Raw genomic sequence first — 22,476 nt, 5'->3', positions numbered from 1 at the left:
GCTAGTGGGTTTGAACCACCAGCCTTCCAGTTAGCAGTCAAATGCTTTAGGTACTACATCACCAGAGCACAGAGTAGCTACGCAATAAATGTTTCTTAAATAAAAGAACACATCTTTAGAATCTGGAAAGAAGCACTTTAACAGCCAATAAACCTAATTTTGTAAATAATAATATCCATTTTCTTTGAAGAATAAAGGAAATCAAAGTGTAACATTCCCTAGGAGGTATCCAGGATGTGCCCCAAGTCTTCCACTTTACTTGGTATTTAGCTTGGTCACTACTGTGAAACCACTGGATGTGGTTTCCCCAATGTCTATTTATGGCTGACACATTTGGGGAAAGGACAGCCTTATGCTTAGAGTTAGGCAAGACTCTATCTTGCTGTGCTACAGAGATCTTGAGTTAGAATTGCTCTATCTAGAATTATTGTTTTTAAGTTTTCTGGCAGATATACCAGGGTAGGAGTGGGGATTCAAGATCAAAGCCCTAAAAGGCTGCCCATCCCTTCCCAAAATATGTCTTAAGGAGCCTTTCTGGGGTTGCACAAGTGGTGAATTTGCATAGTGTAGTGGTGTAGTGTCTAAGGCACTTGACTGTTAACCAGAAGGTTGGTGGTTCAAACCTACCAGCCACTCCTTGGAAGGAAGATTGGGCAGTCTACTTCTGTAGTGATACTGTCTCGGAAACCCAAGGAGGGGTTGCTATGAGCTGAAATTGACTCGATGGCAGTGACTTTAGTTTAGTTTGGAGTTAGTGGTTAAGAGCTTGGAAGGTGGAATTGGGCTGCACCCATCACCATCATTTACTAGCTATGGGAACTTCGTTTCTCTGCGTCACCCCTATATCTCTAAAATAGAAATATTAACAGCATCTACCTACAGGGTTGGTATAAAACCAAAAACCAAATTCACAGCCATCGAGTCGATTTTAAATCATAGAAACCCTCCCTGCGTTTTCAAGACTGACATTTTGGTTACCAAGCAAATGACTTAACTGTTACACCACCATAGTTCCCTACAGGGCTGGTATAGGGAGTTAGTATATGTAAAACACTTATAATAATACCTGTCACATGGTAAGGGCCATATAAGTGTTTACTATTGTTAGAGGCTGCCATCCACAAAGCAGGTCAGAACACACTTCCTTGTGACAGTAAAAATAGTTGTTTGAGGAGAGGTGGATTATAGGTAAATTTTTTCTCCAAAAATTTTCCTTTAAGGTTTTTATTATATGGCTTTAACATTTTTTTTTTTAAACCAAAACCCTGTCCTTTATAATGTTGATGTTGAGTTACAAAGATAATAATCCCACTGTATTGTCTTCTGATGGGAAGGTACTCTAATGTAGCCTAGAGATATAAATTGACCCAGAGAATATCTGATACCAGGATTCCCCATTCCCATTGTCTTCCTAGGCTCAAATTCATTTATTTTAAGCCAAAAGTTTGCATTTCTATTGACATAAAAATACATATGAAGATACTCATTTTAGGGATTGTTTTTAAGGCGATATTTTGCAAGTTTACCAGAATATAGACAGACTATAGTTTGCCAGAGTATACTTGGCAACTCAGGGAAGAAATGGGTATAAAAAGGAAAAGCTTATAAAGAATGTCACTAATTAGTTGCTCCAGAGCTGGCCTTGCTAAATAGTAAAAGCAAATTGAGTTAATTTGGCCCTAAGAAACTGCTTAAGAGTCAAAGAACCATAAGCAAGATGGTGGTGGTGGTGTTTGGTGCTGTTAAGTTAGCTCCAACTCATAGAGACTCCACACACAACAGAACAAAACACTGCCTGGACCTACGCCATCCTCACAATCCCTGCTATGCTTGAGCCTATCATGGCAGCCACCATTGCATCCATCTTGCTGAGTGTCTAAGGGCCTTTGTTCTCATACAAATCTGGCTTCAAATCCTGACTCTGCAAGTTACTTATCTTCTTAAAGCTGCAGTTTCCTTCTCAATAAAATGGGAACAGTAATCCCAATGACCTGTGGTTGTTATGAGGACCATGTGATTGAGTTAGATGACACCGGGCATGTGGCTGACATTCAGCTGCACAAGGAAGCCTTACCAGGAATTTCCGCTTCTGCTTCCAGTGGCTGCCTTGGGCGTTGGTGGCCACGTGGGCTTCAGTGACGGTTTTGATGAGTTCCCATTCTTCATCTGTGGGCTCTGGCTTGTGTCCCATGGACTTCTGCAACTCTTCCCGCCGCCTCTTCTCCCGGTTCTCCTCTATCAGCTTCCTTTTTGCCAGCCTCTTGCTGTCATCTAGCACCACTGGGAGAGGAAGAAAGATGAGACAAAACATACAAATATTTTCCTGGCACATGGAGCTTCAGGTGGGGTCACTGAAACAGGGATGGCTCAGTGGGTCCTGTGGGGCTGGATCCTCTGGGGTACAGATAGTCCTAGACTGGCCATTGCCCAACAAGGCGTCCTGTTGTCAAAATTGCAAGTTCTAGCCAGCTTTTCAAAACAAAGCTCTGAGTGAACTTGAATATTAAGTACTCCAACTCCAAAAAAGATGGCAATAAGGCAGAAAGAAGCACAGAAAGGTAAAATCCAACATTACCCACAAGAGAACAGATGAACCTGTGCAGTCAGACATCTGAATTCACTCTTAGGGATTCTGCTACTCCCTGCCTCCTCCAAAATGAGTTAGTAAGGAGAACTTTGGAGCCCTGGGTAGTGCAAATGGTTTACATGCTTGGCTGCTAAATGAAAGGCTGGGGGTTCAAGGCCACCCAGATGCAACTTGGAAGAAAAGCCTGCTGATCTATTTTTGAAAAATCAGTAATTGAAAACCTTATGGAGCACAGTTCTATTCTGACACACATGGGGTTGCCATAAGTCAGAGCCAATTTGATAGCAACTGATTTTGTGGTTTTTAAGGACTTTAGGCTACAGCAAAGTTCTGGAGTGATAAATGGGAAGCTCAGGATACCATCCTCTGAGGAGATAGGACCTCAAATCTTCATGGCTCCCTTAAGGTTAACTGGAATGTGATTGTCTCTGTCTTGTGCCTCACAGCTACTCACTTTACAGCACTTTCTACGTGGTCAACCCTCAATTGCTGGTCAAACAGACCAGGCTCTGGAATCTAGAAAGACTGGGGTTTGAGTGATGATACTACAAAATTCTAATTGTGTGATCTCTGGCAAGTGACTTAGGCTCTCTGAGTTTTCGTTTTTTCATGTATAAAATGAGATCAATAATCCCCACCTCACAGGATATTCAATGTGATAATGTCTATGGGCTATCTGCTATACCGTAAATGCTCAGTAAATGTGGCTACTTACTGATATCATTTACACAAGTGGGAAATAAGGACAAGCAGCAAGAAACCTTCTGTGATTCATTTCCAAAATAAATCATCTCACCAGATTCTTAGTAATGATCAACAGAATGGAAAGGCTCAAGTTTTTACCACAGCATCACAGTATTTTAGAAGTGGAATGAACCTTAGTTATTATTTAGTTCAACTCCCTCATTTCATATAAGAGAAACTTGATCCAGAGAGGTTGTGACTTGACCCAGGTCACACAGCAAGTACATGGCAAAGTGAAAGAAAGACCCAAGACTCTTGACTCCAGATTTGCAACACTAAGCGGAGTCATTGTCCTAGGGCCATTTCCTGATGAAGGTGTGACCTGGTAGGAAAAGAAAAAGCAGACAGAAGAAAGAAGAGGATCAAGGTGCCCAGTTAATCCACAAAGACAATAATTAATTCATCTAAATTTGATTGGATAATCCAAGTCATGTGAGCATTTACAAATATGGAAGATATGAATAAGTCATTCTGATACACTTACTGAGGGGAGGAGGCATGGATAATAACACTCACTGCTACCTTTTTTTCTAAAGTGTGCCAGGTACTGACATGCATTATCTAACTTAATCCTGAAAACAACCCTATAATTTCATGGTAAGGGAATTCGGATAGTCACACAGCTAGGAGTGCCAGATATGGAAATCAAACAGAAACTTTCTGATGACAAAATGTGAGCTCTTATAATCCTCGCAAGTAAGTAAAGTATACTCAATTGGATTGAGTACTATCAGTATTTTACCCTCATAAACACTCGTATCTTTAACTTTCCAGTAAAATGATAAAACGGATATTCAATATTAACTGTTCATTATAGTGTCATAATTGTCTTTATATTCATGTCTTTTCACTTATCCTTAGAAAGAACTTTGTTGGAAGGGGCTAAAAGCCTCTACAAGATGCAGACAAGAAATTATCTGTCAGAGGTGAGGATTAACCCAATTCCCAGAGTGACACCCTAACACAACCCCTCCTCCTTTCTTAAGATTCCCATTCCAGTTTTTTAAAATGGGAAAACAATACTCCACAGAGACCCTGTTCTAGCTGAGAGAATCCTATTTATTTGTAAGAGTAAGCTACAGCTATTTCCTCTTTCATGAGGTAAACATTTCATTTTTCTCTCTCCTTTCCTTCCTCCCTCCTTTCTTTCCTTTTCTTTCTTCTTTTTTAACTGAAAGTTGATGTGTTAAGAATGCATGCCAGTAGAAATCATTAATATCTGACAAAAGAGAGGCCACACATTCTGAATGTCGTGATTATTATTAGATTAATTAAAGTGACTGGTGTGAATCCCTTCACACAGTGTGGGGAGGGAGAAAAGAACCCAGAGGTTAATCTTACCACCATATGCTATGGCACTTTGAAAACTGGGTAGGACTACTTCAGCTCGAATGTCTTTATGGCTAAAAATATAACAAACAACCAACTGCAGGATGACTCATGCGATAGCACTCAACTTCACATTCTTTAGAAGTTTCTAAACATGATGTTTTCTGCCAGTGTTGCATCTCCAAAAATGTCCATAAAATAAATTCCTTGCTCTGCTTTTGAAAAATCTTAGGACTAGTCCATAAGCTTTCAATGCATGAAATCTGTGTGTAAAAATTACTTTATCAAGGTAAATGGGCAACACCTCTCATTTGTAATCTCTGACTCAGATAGAAGTGGTTTAACCATCAGCCTCTGTAAACATAGGAATAATTTAACTGCTTCCCCATACCCATCACCTGGGTACGTTGAGAGTTAGGACTTGACAGGAGAGAGGAAGGAAAGGAACTCAACAGAACGAAAACCACCCAGCAATGGCTCCTGTCTCCCTTTTTAGGCAAGGCTAAATGTGGGGAATGAGGGGTCTGTGGGAAAGCAAGATATCTCCCCTCTGCCCACACGAGCTCCTGTTTTCCTTTCTGCCAGGTTGATTTCCTTGAACCAAACCCTTCCCCAACCAACACTCCTTGAATAAGAAGCAAATGAAGAAACTCTACTTACAATCTGTTGCCATGCCAACATAGATGCATTTTTTAAAGCGACATTCCTGGCACTGATTTCGCGTAACTTTGTCTATGACACATTTTCCTTCATATTTACAGGAATAGGATGGATGGAGATTTTTCTGAATGGTTCTTCTAAAGAAACCCTACACAGAAAAGAAAAATCCAAGATACCACTTTCATATTTTCTCTAGAAATAAATGACTCCAGAATTTTGTGTCCATATGACTATGAGATGAATTGTTTTGGACCTTACCTAGATATGTACCCTGGAGCTCTACATATTGAATGAAATATTAGATAGTTGGCCTAAAGTGAAATGACGAATTCTAAGTCTGAGCTGAAGGAATGTCATAGGACTATGGGTTTAGTATGTTTTGGCATTTCCTCAAGGAGAATAGGCTAAAGGATGAATCTGATGCTTTTATTTTCTTGAATAACATAAATAAATTACATTATTTCATTTCACAGAGTCCTATAATTATATTGCTAAGTTAAGCCATGAAGAGGTTTGCTACTTTATACTGGGGAATATAAAGGCTGCACACTTGTGGTGTTTTATTAATTTATGATTTAATAATTAAGTGGATGCATTAGCTGCCTTTAGAGATTAAGTTTAGTTCTTCTTCTCTTTGTTTTTTTTTGTTGTGATTTGGGTGAAAGTTTACAGAGCAAATTCACTTTTCATAGAGCAGTTCACATACACTTTGTCTCATGACACTGGCTACAATTTACCCCAATGCAACAGCTCCCCTCAGTTCTTATTTTTGACACTTGAAATAGCCATGATCAGCTCAGACAGTCCTTCAAGCAACAATAATTGGGAACTAGAAAATTGCAGGTTCTCTACCAAAGTTTTGCCATAACTTATTGCAGGTGGGTTTTCCCTTTAATAACTTTTTTTTTTTTTTTTAAAGTAGGAATTTTTTTTGTGTGTGTCTGTGTGTGTGTGCTAAGTAGAAATAAAACAAAACGTTGGCCATTTTAACATTTTTACATGTACAACTGAGTGACATTAACTACATTCATCATGTTGTACAACAATCATCACTATTATAACATTCTTTTTCTCCAGTATACACTAAACATACCCTCTACAAGTTCCGTGTGTCTTTTCTTTCTTAAGGCATTTTCAGATAGATGTGGGCACATGGTAGAGGCTATTCTGTAGAGTGCCTGTAAAGGTTTCTGAGGACATTATTTAGTTCCTGGCTTGGGTGATTTATGTACCATTCTTAAGGTGTGTTATGCTAGAATCTTTCTGGACATTATCTTCAAGTTTTGGCAACTGTACTTCTGTATTGTAAGCATTAATAATGGCAGGTAGCATTTATTGTGAGAACACCCTGCAAAGTGTTGTAGATGCAGTCCATGAGCTTCTACCTTCCCCATAACCTTATAAGACAGGCACTCTTAATATCACTATTGTAGGGGTTAAAAAAACTAAGAGAGGTTAAATCACTGGCTCAAAATCACATGCAAAGTATATACTGGAACACAGTCTGGATCCAGGGAGTCAGATTCCAAACCATATTTACTGAACTGCTTAAACGCTGTAAATGTAAGCCAATTTTACTGTATTATTTAAATGTTTAAGATAAACTTATGATAAACAGTCTCCTCCCACTTGCCCCTCAAAAATCTTTTATCTGTTTTTGGTGGAGTAGCAAGGAAAAACAAAGTTGAAAGGATGTTTCATATTAAAACTTGAAGGGCAGGGATCTCTAACTCTGTTGGGTAAATGGTGGAACTGAAATGTCAGTTGATCTTGATTTGATTAAGTTCAAATTTTTATTATCCTGTTTAATTTTCCTTGGCCTTGATCTTGTACATACACACGGTTGCATGTTCCTTACTCAGCTACACTTAAGAGCTCTTACAGTGAAAACATCAAAGGTAGCATTTTATATGGGTAAAACAGCATAAAATGGAAAATGGAAGCAATTACAGAGGTTAATGGACTGGATTTTGGGGCATGTGTGCAAATCCCTTATGGTTTTCATTGTTTAAGTTGTAGCAGGGAACCTGTCATACTATATTTGAGTTTTGTATACTCAAAAACTGGAATCTATTAGTTTGAATGATGTTGATATATTATTAGGAGATTCACTGAATCATGCATAGAGCAGCCATTTGAGATGTTAGCAGTGTTTCTTTCCCTGTGTATTCACAGTGGCCAAATCCTGCTGAAGTGTGAAAGTCAGGGCATGTAGCGAGAGTGAAGAGCAAACTTCCCTGTGAAACAACCTCATCTCCCTCTACTGCCCTCTGTCCAATCCACCCTTCAAGGGTTACCCTTTCCTGGAGAGCAAAACAAACCCAGAGATTCCTGGCAAGAAGACATATGTCACAGATGGGGAGGAGTGGAGTAGAGTAGCTTACCTCCTTCTGGAGGAGGCAAACATTCCTTAGAGGTATAAATACTAAGGCCAAGACATCCAATGAGAATGCTGTCTGTTGCTATACAGATAGGGATGTTTACTGTATCTGAAACTAGGGAGACTCTTTCCTCACTCCTATGCTAATGCTGACTCCTATTCCAGGGGTGGGGCATATTGAGGGGCCTGACAATATGAAGGAGAGAGCATGCCAAGACACAAGGATAACCAACACGCATTACTCCAAAATGGCTAGCTATTCTACATACTTGTTAATGAGATGAATGAAGTAATTTTTACTTATTTCCAAAAAAGAGTTGAGGTGGTTAGCTCTGCTATTCACAGCACCATCTTTTCTGTGGTCTATCTCTGATGACTTGGACATTTCATGAACCAAATTCCTTTTAAGGTTTTGGTGTCCTCTAAGTTACAATCAAATACTATTTGACACATGATAAGGAACCACTTCATTTGAGTGTGTAAAGATGCTGGGTCCCTTAATTTTAAAAAGTGACAAAAATTAATGCCTGAAAGTGAACTTGAATAAAACATATTTTAAATAGTCGACTTACAAAAAGAAAAATCCTTTTAGGAGTGACCTGATGGGAGATATATCCCAGGTAATGAATAAGGACATATTTTATTTCATTGATGATTTGCTAGTGACCAGAGATCTTGCTTTTATAAATCAACATCAGAAATGCTTCTCCACATTCTGGAAAGAACTGGCTTCATTTCTTAGTGGTTCAAGAACTTGTACTCATCAGTGTTATAGGAGTGAAATCTCATCCTCTTAGTTACTCAATATGTGTGTGGGCAGCTGCTACAAAAGTTAACAATGGTTTGTTATGGGGCAGCATTGAAATTCTTTTAAATTTGTTTAGATCTGTTTCTGATGATAAGTTTTCAATTCTGGGGAACACTAATGAAAACCCCATTTAATACTCAAATCCAGGAAGTAACCGAGTTTAGATGAAATGTGCCTTCTTTTTATAAATGCATAAAAAATGGCCTATCACAACAAAGAAAAACATCTCCAAAAGATTTTCACTGTCTTCACAGGGCAGAAATAGGCAAAGATTATTCTTTTTACAATATGGGATAGAAATATTTTTAAATTACAGAGTTGAGTAACTAATACATGAAGCCTAATTTTCACCTTTGGCCACTCTTGAAAAATTGTTTCATTTGATTTTTTTTTTTTTTGTCTTTATCTAAAGTGTTTTGTCATCATATGAAATTAGTCCACATACCCATCCTTGAAAGGCTCACTTCTGAGTTTATGATAGGGCAACTGATTTAGGACGAGGATTCTGATCATGAAGGCACAGAGACTGGGAAATCTGGCTTTTTGCTCTATGATTTAAAGCAAGCCACAGCTGAATCTGGCCCCACACTTCCTATGATCTTGCTAGGAGGGAAGGGAGGCAATTGATCTCTTGACCATCTAGAAGATATACTTGACACAGAAACATTGGTTAATAGAGACTCTCTTATTCCCTCATTTAAGTCAATCAATAATAATGCATTAAGTCTTCTATAAGGCATATTTAATCTAAACTAGGTTTCTTCCTGGAGTTGAGTATTAAATGGGGTTTTCATTAGTGTTCCCCAGAATTGAAAACTTACCATCAGAAACAGATTTAAAAGAATTTCAATGCTGCATAATCAGGTAGGTAAAGTCTTATGAATTGGGGCCAATTTACAAAAAAGGCCAGTATGAATTATGAGGTTTTGGAATGACATATCTAAAGTAATATTGTTTTATTAGTTTCAAATCAAATGAATAACGATGTGCTTTCAAGAAACATTCTGCAAGTCTCCTTCTAATAAATAGCCAGGAATTGTTTATAATTAATGCCACTTAGTTCCTTACATTTTTTTTTTTTGTCATATATGTAATGGCAATCTTTAGTCCAATCTTTGTTAAAGGATTATAAATTCTAGGTCAAAGGGGTCTGGTTGAATGAGAAGAGGTTGCATCCACATTTCAGACAACAGTCTTGCAGGTATAAGGCCTTGGGACCTTAGAAATTACCTCTTCTCAATAGATGTCTCATTTCTACATTTCTAGCAAGCTCCTGATGAACATTCCCTAATTTCATGCACAAAAAGTAGGGAATTTGCATGATACTCTTCCACTAGGGAAGTGGGGCACATCTTGGTTTCAGATCAAGCTAACATGTTGATTTTTGGGGTTGGGGCCAAGAATACGAAGAAAGAGTGGAGGACGGAAAAGGTGAAGGGAAGAGGTAAGATGGGAGAGGAGAAAAGAAGACTGAATATTTTAATACAAATTTTGATTTAGGGTTTACATATTGGGACAATTAGCTTTAAGTGTAAAAGATCAAAAAATGATTTAATGAGAAAAAAAATTAAAAAGTCCTTTTCTGACTTTAAATACTTCCTCATTTATCAAACATTAATTGAATGATGGGGAAAGCCTAAGCTTTATTTACTTGTATGTTGTTGTTGTTGTTGCTATTTGCCGTCAAATCGGATCCAACTCATAGCGACCACTTTTTGGGTTTCCGAGGCCAACCTTCCTTCCGAGCAGTGGCTGGTGGGTTTGAACTGTCAGCCTTCTGGTTAGCAGTCAAGTGCCGTAGGCACTATGCTACCTATTGGACCACAGGCCATTTGCCAGAAGACTCATCTTAATTTTGCTGATGAAGATGGCAAGTAGGCAGATGAGGCTCACTTTGGGGAAGCAAACAGACTGCTGATCACTGGTGTACTCTTGTCAAGTACCTACTGAAGCTAGGTCTGCAGAACATAAAATAACTGGATGACTGGAATTTACTTACTGACTGAAAGCTATGCAGAAAGTCAATTTGGATAATTTCAGAACATAATTGAATTTAAGTAGCCTCAAAGATATTCCCTAATGGAATCCTTCAAAGTGAGCATATTCATGTAGATTAACAGTGGAAAACAAAGCCTATGGTAGAACACACTTTCTCTCCTCAAATGCTGTAGATAAAACAGGAGGAGAAATAGTTATTTTTTGGGATGGTAACATGTTACAAGACATCTACTATTTTTTTTAACCCAAAGTAAGAGTTTCATTAATCTTTTCCCCATTTTTATTATTTTTCCCTCATTAAAAAAAAAAAAAAAAAAAAAAAAATTCCAGAGGTAAAGAAACCAGACACTGATCATACTCTGGCAAAACTTCATTTAGTTCTTTTTGAATTGAAAAAAAAAAATAAAAAGGCAATTCAATTCTGGAACATGTTAAAATGAAGAGTACAACCAGACATCTGGATGATCAAGAGCCATGCATATTGGAATTGGATCCTAATTTAAACATAAGCTTAATATTGCATTCCAGCTGGACACTGGAAAAGGGCTGGAGCTGAGCTTAGCTCCGTGCTCACAGGACCCCGGACATTTACCTTGCAGCCTTCACACGTGATGCAGCGATAGTGATACCCAGTGGCTTTGTCACCACACACTACACATAGCTCGTCCTTGTCTAAGTAACTGGGTATGTACCCTGTGAAAAAGGAAAAAAGAGGAATGTGAAAAATCAATGGCATGTTAAAGTCAAATGCACCACTAAGCCTGAGACAAAGGTGGTTTGCTAAGGAGAAGTGGCATCTGAAAGACTTAATGAAACTGAACAGTAAGTATCTTAACATTTCTAGAGTTAACATCAGGCTCAGGATTTCAGAATATTTCAGAAAAAAGTGTGATTCCTCTTGCTGTGCAGGTGGGAAGGGAACAGGAAGGCTGGGGAGCCAATGAATCATGGAGAGATGCCAGGATTTGAGACACCTGGAATGCTCTGAATTCCAGATAACACAATCTCTTCTACACACCTTATTTTAGAATTTGTTCTTAAAGACTTGATCCACTTTGGAATCCAGGTGCCATTTGATACATTCAGAGAAGTTTATAGCCAGAAATGTAGAAGACCATCAAGTACTTCTGAGGTAAAGAAACAGGCCCTCGGAGGATTTGTCTTCCTCAGAGTCACACTGTTGTTGTTGTTGTGTGCCGTGGAGTCAGACCTGACTCACAGCAACCCCTCCTTGGGTTTCTGAGGCAGTATCACTACGGAAGTAGATTGCCCAACCTTCCTTCTGAGGAGTGGCTGGTGGGTTTGAACCACCAGCCTTCTGGTTAGCAGTCAAGTGCCTTAGGCACTATGTTACCAGAGCTCCTAGAGTCACACTAGACATTAATAAACCAATTGACATTGAGTCTCCTCTGACTCTTGGCCACCCATGTGTATCAGAGTAGAACTGTGCTCCATAGAGTTTTCAAAGGCTGATTTTTCCAAAGGAGATCTCCAGGACGTTCCCCTCAAGTACTTCTAGGTGGACTCAAACCTCCCATCTTTTGATTAGCAACCAAGAGTGCTGTTTGCACCAATAGGGACTACAGAAACTGATAGCAGAAACTATAAATTAGATCTCCTAACTTCTAGTCCTCCAGTTTAAGTTATGCTTGTCTTTTTTTTTTTAAATAAAAATTTTAACTTTAGAACAAATAAAGCCTTCTAAGAAAATGAGATAAATGTGAACTAATGAAACATTACCCCAAAAGACTAGATAATGTGAAATAATAGAGGTTCTACAAGCAAAAAAAGAGAGAAAATCCTACAATAATAACTTATTAACTTACTATTAGTTTATTTGTTCTGTTTCCTTGACCCAGGAAACTAAAGTTTACAAACAAATTCAGAATCAGCCTATTTCCCACAGGCTTTGCCTTTCTCCTTCACTTGTAGAGGAGGCCCACACAAAGAACCGATTCAAAAGGGCAAACTCAGCTTTACATGTGTCAACAGTTTACCACAGATACATATAGCATTAGAACCAAAAGATCAAAACAAGCCTTGATCTATTGGAGAAGGGAGAGGCTAAGAAAACAAAATATTCTTTTTTGGGATCATGGCACCCTTGTGAAGTTCTTTGACTCAGTAAACTCTTATTGGTGTCAATAATAAGGACAAGCCAGGTTGAAATGACAGGCAACTTACTGTGTTAAATTACTGTGACATTTTTATAGATCCTCTATTAAACAAAGTCACGAAGGACTTGCTTTTCAGAAAAAAAAAAAAAGGTACAAAGAAAATAGAAGGAAATTAATCCTTTTCACACTTTCTTAGAAATCACTTTGTCTGACTTTATTTTAGAAAAATGTTCTTTCTTGGGAAGGGGATAAATGACTTCAAAATGAGATTTGGTATTGTATAGGATTATTTTTTAAATATTACAGCTTTTCTTAGTTTACTTTTGTATCATGCAAACCATGATTCATCTGCTGAGTTTACTTCAAGGGCTTAAAAACTCTCACCAGATATTTTTAAAAATAAAATTCTGGAAGGGGCTTGAGGAGAACAAAAAGGAATTAGATTTGTTTCTATGTTCATCCTTTCTTTCAGCCATCCATGAATTCAGTAAACATTTATTTAACAACTATTATGTCCTAGGACTGTGCTAGGTGCTAAGGATATAAAAACAAGTAAGAGATAGTTTGTTCCTTTGAGAATCATACATACAAGCAACTGAGCTGTTTCTCTAACCCTAGTCATTCCTTAATGAGAGAGAAAGAGGTAAAAATGAAGGAAAGAATGGGAAAAGATGTTCAACATCATTAGTCACTAGGGAAACGCAAATCAAACCACAACGCGATACCACTTCACACCTACTAGGATGGTTATAAAAAAAGACTGATAATAATAAATGTTGTTAAGGATGTGGAGAAATACATACTTTTCAGGTAAAAATGTAAAATGATACAGCCACTTAAGCAAACAGTTTGTAAGTTCCTCAAAAAGTTAAACAAAGAGCTGCCATATGACCCAGCAATTCTACTCCTACTATGTACCCAAGAGAACTGAAAACATATGTCCACACAAAAACTTGTATATGAATGTTCATAGCAGCATTATTCATAATAATAAACAATGGAAACCACCAAAATGCCTCTTTTTTTTTTTTTTTTAAATCATCCCTGACCATACCAAACTCTCCTCCTCTCCCATCCCTGTGACTACCCCCTCCCTGTGTCCTTCTTAACTACGCACTCCTGTCAGACCAGCTTTCCCTCTATGTGAATGCTACCCTTCTGGTGCCCCATAGCCAACTGGTCTAAGGGGTGTATCTTCCCGGAGGAGGTGTGTATATTGCCCCAACATGTCTATCAATTGATGAAAGAATAAACAAATATTGGTATATCCATACAACGGAATATTTTTCAGCCATAAAAAAGAATGAAGTCCTGATACATGCTACAACATGGATGACCCTTGAGAACATTATACTAAAAGAGAAAAAGCCAGATATAAAAGGCCACATATAGCATGATTCCATTTATGTGAAATGTCCAGAACAGGCAAATCCATAGAGACAGAAAGTAGATTAGTGGTTGTAGTGGCTGGGAGGCTGTGGGAATGGTGAGTGACGAAAAGGTATGGAATTTCTTTCTGGGGTGACAAAAATGTTTTGGAAATAGTAGTGATAGTTGTACAATCTTGAATATATAAAAACCACTGAATTGTACAATTTAAATGGGTTTAAAATATTTTAAGATATGTGCATTATATTTCAATGAGCTATTATTAAAAAAAAAAAAAGAAAGAATCAAGAGAAAGAAAAGGTACAGTTCCATTCAACAAATATTTACATAGTCCAACAATGTGCCAGGCAATATGTCAACTATCTGAAGATGTCTGAGTTTTAATTCTCAGGAGAGCTTTCAGTCCAGTGGAGAAAACAGACAATAATAGTTAGATTGCATGTAGTGTAGTAGGTACTAAGATAGAGCTATGTCCAAGATTACTTATGGATCTCTTTGGGGAAACCCTTGAAGAAGCTTTCCTGCTCTTCACCCTCACTTCACATCCAGGTTGGCTGCTCCCCTATCTCCTTGCATTTCCCTAACAGTAGCCATTTATCATCTGCTTGATAACTACCTGTGAACGTTTTTCTCCTTAAGGTCAAATCTCAGGGTTCCTGTAGGTTTGCACAGTTTCAACAAGAGGGCAGGGATGGTATCATTCATGCAGAAACCCCACTATCTAGCACCTGCTTTCTAGGACATGGCTGCTATTGGCAAACTGCAAAGAACATAAGGAAGGAGAGTTATATCTGGAACCTACAGATGGGAAGCCTTGAAAGCTGGAGGTGTGCCGATGAAGGTTAAAGATCTCAGCAAAGGTTTCTGAAGAAGGTGATAATGCAGATGTTATTGTTATTAGGTGCCATTGAATCAGCTCTGACTCATAGTGACTCTACGTACAAAGGAACAAAACACTGCCTGGTCCTGTGCCATCCTCACAATCCTTGCTGTGCTTGAGCCCATCATTGCAGCCACTGTGTCAATCCATCTCATTGAGGGCCTTCCCTTTCCTCACTGACATTCTACTTTACCAAGCATGACATCCTTCTCCAGTAAATGATCCCTTCTGTCAATATGACCAAAGTAGGTGAGGCAAGTCTGGCTATTCTCACTTCCAAGGAATGTTCTGGCTGCGCTTCCTCCAGGGAGATTTGTTCGTTCTTCTGGCAGTCCATGGCATTTTCAGTTTTCTTCACCAACACCACAATTCAAATACATCAACCCTTTTTTCCATCTTATTTATTCATTGTCCAGCTTTCACATTCATATGAGGCAATTGAAACTTCCATGGCTTGGGTTAAGTGCACCTTAGTCTTCAAAGTGAGATCTTTGCTTCTAAACGGTTTATAGAGGTCTTTTGCAGCAGATTTGCCCAGTGCAATATGACGTCTGATTTCTTGACTGCTGCTTCCATGGCTGTTGACTGTGGATCCAAGTAAAATGAAATCCCTGACAAGTTCAATCTTTTTTCCCTTTATCATAATATTGTTTATTGGTCCAGTTGTGAGGTTTGTATTTTATGCTGAGGTGCAATCCACACTGAAAACTGTATATAATGCAGGAATAGATGTCAAAACTTCTGGCCTAATGAAACCTGAATGAAAAAGTTTGGTCTTTGGTAAATAAACAAGATTCCCTCAGTCCTGGGGAGACTAAGTCATTCAGAATCAAGCTCATCCAAAACCTAGAGATCTGGGAGATGCATGTTCACTAATCAAGTAGTCTCACTTTCTTGACCTCTATTCTGACCTCCAGATTGAAACATTGTTGAACATAGGCTAAGGAGAGCTCAAGGTCAATACCGTTACCTTACAAATATAAAAATGAATAATATTACATTATACCCAGGCCAGGCTGCTATGTCACCTTCACCAAAAGCAGAGATTTGAGATTGGAATTTTACACAACTCACTCAACTTGCCACTTTGGGATATGTGAAGGTATAATGTGGTGGCATCTGAACCCATCCATATTCATGAGGAGAAAAGAAAATCACTATCAGCCCAAAGCTGATTCCTATGAGGTGGGGGTCAGACATACCTCCACTCTCCAACTTTTCTTTTTCTTTCTTTCTTTTCTTTTTTCAACAATTCTGACACCAACTGTTTTCTCCACGGCACTCTCTAGGTCTCTGCTGGGTTCAATAATTCATTGCAATGGCCACACAGAAATCACCGGCCATACTCATGATTATGTGGTTTATTAGAGAAGTAGAAGGCTACAATTAGGGATCAGGATTAACTTGGACATCACAGGATGCAATCAGGATACAGTGTGTCAATCAGGATGGCTTCCAACCGGGACAGCTCTCAGGTTCTTCTCAGCCGTGCCCTCAGGCAGTCAGTGCTTTGCAGTGCCTGAAGGTTGGGCCCTTCTCAGGCCTGGCCTCTGCTCTTGATGTTTGCTGTGGTCTTGTGCCACTTCCATCTTCAGCATTACATTCCCTCTCTCCTAGGTCTAGTAAGTTCTCAGTGCAGGAGTTCCACGTCCAAAGAACAAGTTCTGCTCCAGGTTCTTCTTCTCGATGGTAGTAGTGCCCCTTCATAGCCTTTATAAGCCTAGCAGGATGGCAAAACTGACCAATCCCCTTCATAGGCCAAAGTCACCTAGTTTTCATAGTAGTGACTAATCCCTGGCAGGGTTTTTTGCATAGTAAACTATTCAATCCCTTTGCAAGATTGTGGCCTAGCAAATCACCTTGTTATTGTTGTTGTTACATGCCATCGAGTCAGACCCGACTCATAGCGACCCGTCCTTGGGTTTCCGAGGCAGTATCACTACGGAAGTAGATTGCCCCATCTTCCTTCCGAGGAGTGGCTGGTGGGTTTGAACCGCCAGCCTTCTGGTTAGCAGTCAAGTGCCTTAGCCACTATGCTACCAGAGCTCCCAGCAAATCACCTTAGCAGGACTATAAACGTAGGTCCAAAAAGCCATATATAAAAAGAATCTCTTTGTACAGTAGAAGCACTATCCATTGCACTCAAAATAGCCTGCTCTTGCTTGTTAGGTTTCCACCTTACATGGACAGTCTTAAAATTTCATGGTTTTATATCATAGTTAGGAATGCTGGTAGTGCAGTGGTTAAATGCTCGGTGGCTAAATAAAAGGTCGGCAGTTCAAAACCACCAGCTACTCCATGGAAGAAAGATGTGACAGTCAGCTTCCATAAAGATTACAGCCTTGGAGACCCACTCCACTATGGCAGTTCTACTCTGTCCTATAGGATTGCTATGAGTTGGAATTTACTCCACGGCAATCTTTTTTTTTTTCATTTGTTTGTTTGATCCTATGGTTACTTGGTTACTGATAGTGCTGTGGTACAAAGTTAATAAGAAATACTTATAAAATCTACAGGAAAACTTACCAGACATTCATTCATTCATTCCAAACATGGCTTTTGTGGAGTCCACCCACAAAAAGAAGCAAAATAAAAATCCCAACAGGGCACTGTATCCAGAGAACTAACTAGTTCTCAAGTGTATATAATTGGTTGGATGGTGACAAAGTGAAAATAGTCAGAGTGCTCTAGACTTAACCACCGATGAGCTTGAATGATCAGTTTTTAGGAATCAAAACAATATGTGTATCAATTCACTACAGAGTCTAGATTTTTTAAAACAAAAAACTATACAGTGTTTAAAATAAAAAATCATACATTCTACCAAGTGCATTATAGACAAAATTGAAGATACAGATTAGCAAACTTTACCTAAAAACTTGTTACTTATTTTAGACTTTTAGCAAGATAATTCTAGGAAGGAAAACCAAATTTACCTATAAATTCACCACCCAGAGATACTCACTGCAGTATTTTAGTGTCTGTTTATCTTAGATTAGTGTGAGGGTGACTGTGTGTGTACATGTGCCTGTGTGTGCATTTGCACACATACTTATGTGGACACAAACTAACATTTAAACAATGAAATAACCCAATAATTAAACTAAGCATCTTCCTTGTCAAGGCAGATGTAATATACACATTGATGTTGTCAGGAAAGCGACATCTTGTCCTCTTATGCTTGGATTGTATACAGTTGATCAAACACAGTAAAGACTACTGAGGTCATGGTATCAAGTGGGGATGGCTGAGATAAGGGAGAGAGAGACACAGGTCATTTTCCTCTAATCTCATGTGCAGAAATCAATTGTAATACAGATGGACACTTAAGTGCTTGTGGGATAATGCTGAGCCAAAATGTGAGGCCTAAGAACATTAACCAGGGTTGGGAAGATGCAGGTAATTCACCTTCACTCATTTCACCATATCTCACCCCACCTCACTACCACCTACCTGCTTTATCTTTCAGTTTTGGTGGTAGTTTACTGAAATTTTTTCCTTCCTGTAACTCAACAATTTATGTTGATGGTTGGATTATTTGACCTTTAAGGTTCTTGTAAACCCTGGAATATAATGATAATTCAATCAATGAGCAGAAAGTGTTCATTCCATTTTCTGACTGCTAGTCTTATAGGTGGTTTGCTTTGTTCTCTTGTTTCTCCTGGAGTATTTTCTCAGTGGGTGGATGAACAGGTGATTAAATATGTCTTTATATAAATCATCACACTTTCTACAGAAACATCTACTTAAGTGGGTGGCACTTACATGATCATACTAGTACAGCACACCCACCTCTTTCTTGTCTTTCAAATATTAATCCTGAACCATCTTATTTACCAAAACAGTCACCACAGGCAATGATATATCGATAATTATGCCTAAGTCCATTATTCATCATTAAATAACTTCCATCAGGGAATAATATCTCACACATAATGAATAGGTAGGTGAGGGCTCTTTAAGATATAGTTGACAACATCACATGCTAACCAATTCTCCCAGAGAACTTAACCATTTTTTGGAGAAGATGTAATACCTTCTACATCTTTTTCCTTTTTCACACTTACCAAGTGACTCACATGCTGATCAATGTATCCAGCTAGGCTAAATACACATGCTGTGCTAGTTGTATCGAGATGCTGTTCATCCAGTAACAGAAACAAAATGGAGAGACATAACCCCTGAAAGTTACATTGTGTATGAAGGAACTGCATCTACAAATTGTCTCAGGCAACTGTTAAAGAAGCCTAGATAACCACCCCTAGAAAACAAATAGGAGCCATGATGATAGGTGATAGTCCAAGGATAATATATTTGCCCAGCTCTCACTTGCTGAGACACATTATTTGTTCCAGACTAATCACTAATAGACTATGCTACCACTTTACCACACATACTACACGTATAAGCAAACTGCATCTGTTCATTCAACAAAGTACTTAGAGTTTTGATTTTCTTTTTTACTTGAGTCTTAGCAATATCTGATTAATTGTCAACTATTATCTTGCTTATAAAATAGGCTGACATGGTAAAATGTTACTAACATTCAGAGTTTTTTGCCTTTTATTTTTGGGTAACAGCTTTACTAAGATATAATTCACATAGCATATATTTCACCAACTTAAAGTGTACAGTTCAATGGGTCTTAGTATATTTAAAGTATATTCAATGACAGTCACTACTTCCAGAACATCACCTCCAAAATACATACCATACCCTTTAGAGGTCAATCCCCATTTCCCCAGCACCAGCCCCTGCAACCACTAATTTACTTTGTCTCTATAGATTTGCCTATCCTGGACATTTCATGTACATGGTATCATATAATATGTGGTCTTTTGTGACTAGCTTTTCATTTAGCATGATGTTTTTGAGGTCTATTCATGTTGTAGCTAATATTATTTTTTTTAAAAAGAAAGATTCTTAGAGATACTTGGCATATGGGAGGAGAAAGGTCTGTGCATTTTCACTACAAATCATACAAGAGGCTATAAGATTGGCTTCTTAGTATACACTGGATTCAAGGATTTTCTGTATATGGATAAAATCAGAAGTCTGGCTAGTTTAATTCTTTTGAATGGGTTATAACAATATCTCAGGTCCTGGGAGGAGACACCTGGTGATTAAATATGTCTTTATCTAAATCGTCACACCTTCTACAGAAACATCTACTTAAGTGGGTGGCACTTACTTACTTGTCACTCTGGCAGATACACAGCCATTAGAGAATAGAATATAAGGCAGATTAATATCAATAGTAGATCTACAGCAGAAGGTGCTCCCTGGGAAGGGAGATCTAACAGAAGGGGAGAAGAGCTGAATTCAGAGACCTTTTTCAATTTGGCTAATCCAGAAGCCTGGCGGTTCAAACCCACCAGCCACTCCTCGGAAGGAAGATGGGGCAATTTACTTCCGAAGTGATACCGCCTCGGAAACCCAAGGAGGGGTCGCTATGAGTCAGGTCTGACTCGACGGCACATAACAACAACAACACCTCTGTATAGGGAGCTCTGGTAGTGTAGTGCCTAAGGCACTTGACTGCTAATCAGAAGGCTGGTGGTTCAAACCCATCAGCCATTCCTCGGAAGGAAGATGGGGCAATCTACTGCTGTAGTGATACTGCCTCGGAAACCCAAGGAGGGGTCGCTATGAGTCGGGTCCGACTTGACGGCAAACAACAACAACAACAACCTCTGTATAAGACCACTTGCTTAACAGAACCAGTTCTGCCATCTTAAAGGGGCACTAGTTATCAGTGGTAGTGGGAGATACTCTGAGTGATTCTGGGAAGTGAAGAAGTGTCATGGTGCTGGTTTATCTTGTCCAACTATCAACTCAGATTCCACAGAGATACCTGAGTGGTTTGAGTCAGGACATAGGATGAGACTACATCTTAACACCTCAAAAGAAATGAAATCTTTAGCATACTTAACCATTCTTCCAGTTTTATGAGGAATCTCTTCAATTCATTCTGCAGCTTAGACTCTTATGATTTCAAGCAAACTCCCCTCTCCACAACTAGCACCTTTTTTTTTTTTTGATATTTCTTTATACATTTAGAAACCTTAAATGGCTTACTCTTAGCTTTGCCTAGCATATTAATTCTGATCCTGGTATCAGGTACTAAGATTTTAATCATGTTAATTTGAACCCTCTGATAAACACTATATTAACTCATCCATCCATCCAGGTACTTATTTAATATATGTAAGACACTAGGCACAAACTTGAAACAGCATTAACTTTAAAGAAATTCTTTCACTGTTGTCTGAAAACTCTCTGGGGTGAGAAAAATAGTCTAATTATAAAAATATACCCTCAAGCACACAGGCAAATAATACTCAGTTATTTTTATATATTTTCCAGGAGCTTTATTCTTGTATCGTATTTAGCTACATTTAAATTTCATATATCATAATATACCTTTGTAAATTAAAAAGTGAAAATGTGTTATATCTTTCCTAGATTTTGCTGTTTTAAAGAAATGCAATGTCTTTGAACCAGTGTCCATTCTAATGTTTAAAAGCCATAAGCCAATGAGTAAGCCACAAAAGCAACATATTACAAAGATCCATACTTGGGGGTCAAATAAAACTTACAATATAGTTAATTAGAATCAGATTTAATAGTCTTCTTTGTCTATTTTAACTCAATCCTAAGTTATTTCACAAAGGATTTGAGATACCAATATATGATTGTATAGTGGATACATAGAGTCGGACATAGTACGTAGCTTATATGAGTTGTAATTGGTGTTAATTTTAAAAGGCCACATGACATTTTTGCATAGTCTCTTTCTGTTTCTTAGTTTACCTTTAAATGTAAACAATATCACTGTTGCAAGGTTTTGCCGATCTCACACAAAATTTTTCCTTTTTCTCTTCCTTTTTCTTCTTCTTAATTATCACCATCATCATCATCTTTAACTTCATCTTCATCATTATTATAGAACATGTCCTGTCTATCTCCCCTCTCTTTTATACCTATAAATATCTTAACTCCCACCTTCTCTTGGCTGAGATTGTCTCAAAACTTTTTTCTCACAACTAATTTTTCCAAGCAGAGTTGCCCCAGAGCTCCCGTTTCTCAAAATCTTTATCTACCACAGCCACTGCCATTCTACCTCCCGTTTCTCAAAATCTTTATCTACCACAGCCACTGTCATCCTACCCCACTCTCATGGAATCATTGGGCAGCTTTACTTTACTCTCCACTCTCTGGCTGGCTAGGACTTCAGTGCTAGGGGACCAGAGACACAAATCCAGAAAAGGGAAGAGAACATGATGATAAGGGGCTCTAGATTTCCACCACCTAGAAGTCTTCATATGAGCTCTGGTGGGGTAGTGCCTAAGGCACTTGACTACTAACCAGAAGGGTGTTAGTTCAAACCCACCAGCCACTCCTCAGAAGGAAGGTTGAGCAATCTACTTCCAAAGTGATACTGCCTCGGAAACCCAAGGAGGGGTTGCTATGAGTCTGATCTGACTTGATGGCAATGACTTTTGTTTTTTTTGTTTTTGAACTCTTCATGCAGAAAGAGGGGCAACGCAAGGTTTAGATTATTCTTTTTGACTCAAGAACTTT

At 38.5% G+C, this 22,476-nt stretch overlaps 1 protein-coding gene across 1 annotated transcript in view; it reads right to left on the bottom strand.

The window, feature by feature from the left end:
• THRB (thyroid hormone receptor beta) overlaps positions 1–22,476 on the bottom strand; it is a 99,378-nt gene that overhangs the window by 30,833 nt on the left and 46,069 nt on the right. Inside the window, exons 2-4 of the mRNA XM_007936437.2 lie at positions 11,099–11,199; positions 5,321–5,468; positions 2,075–2,280 (exon numbers count right to left, since the gene is read on the bottom strand). Coding sequence (XP_007934628.2) covers positions 2,075–2,280; positions 5,321–5,468; positions 11,099–11,199 — 455 coding nt within the window. The remainder of the gene's footprint in view (positions 1–2,074; positions 2,281–5,320; positions 5,469–11,098; positions 11,200–22,476) is intronic.

Source organism: Orycteropus afer, unplaced genomic scaffold (genome assembly GCF_000298275.1).
Source record: "Orycteropus afer afer isolate SDZICR_OR568_19922 unplaced genomic scaffold, OryAfe1.0 scaffold00003, whole genome shotgun sequence".
Classification (NCBI taxonomy): domain Eukaryota; kingdom Metazoa; phylum Chordata; class Mammalia; order Tubulidentata; family Orycteropodidae; genus Orycteropus; species Orycteropus afer.
Note: the sequence above shows the minus strand (reverse complement) of the source record. Positions and strands in the feature narration are given on the sequence as shown.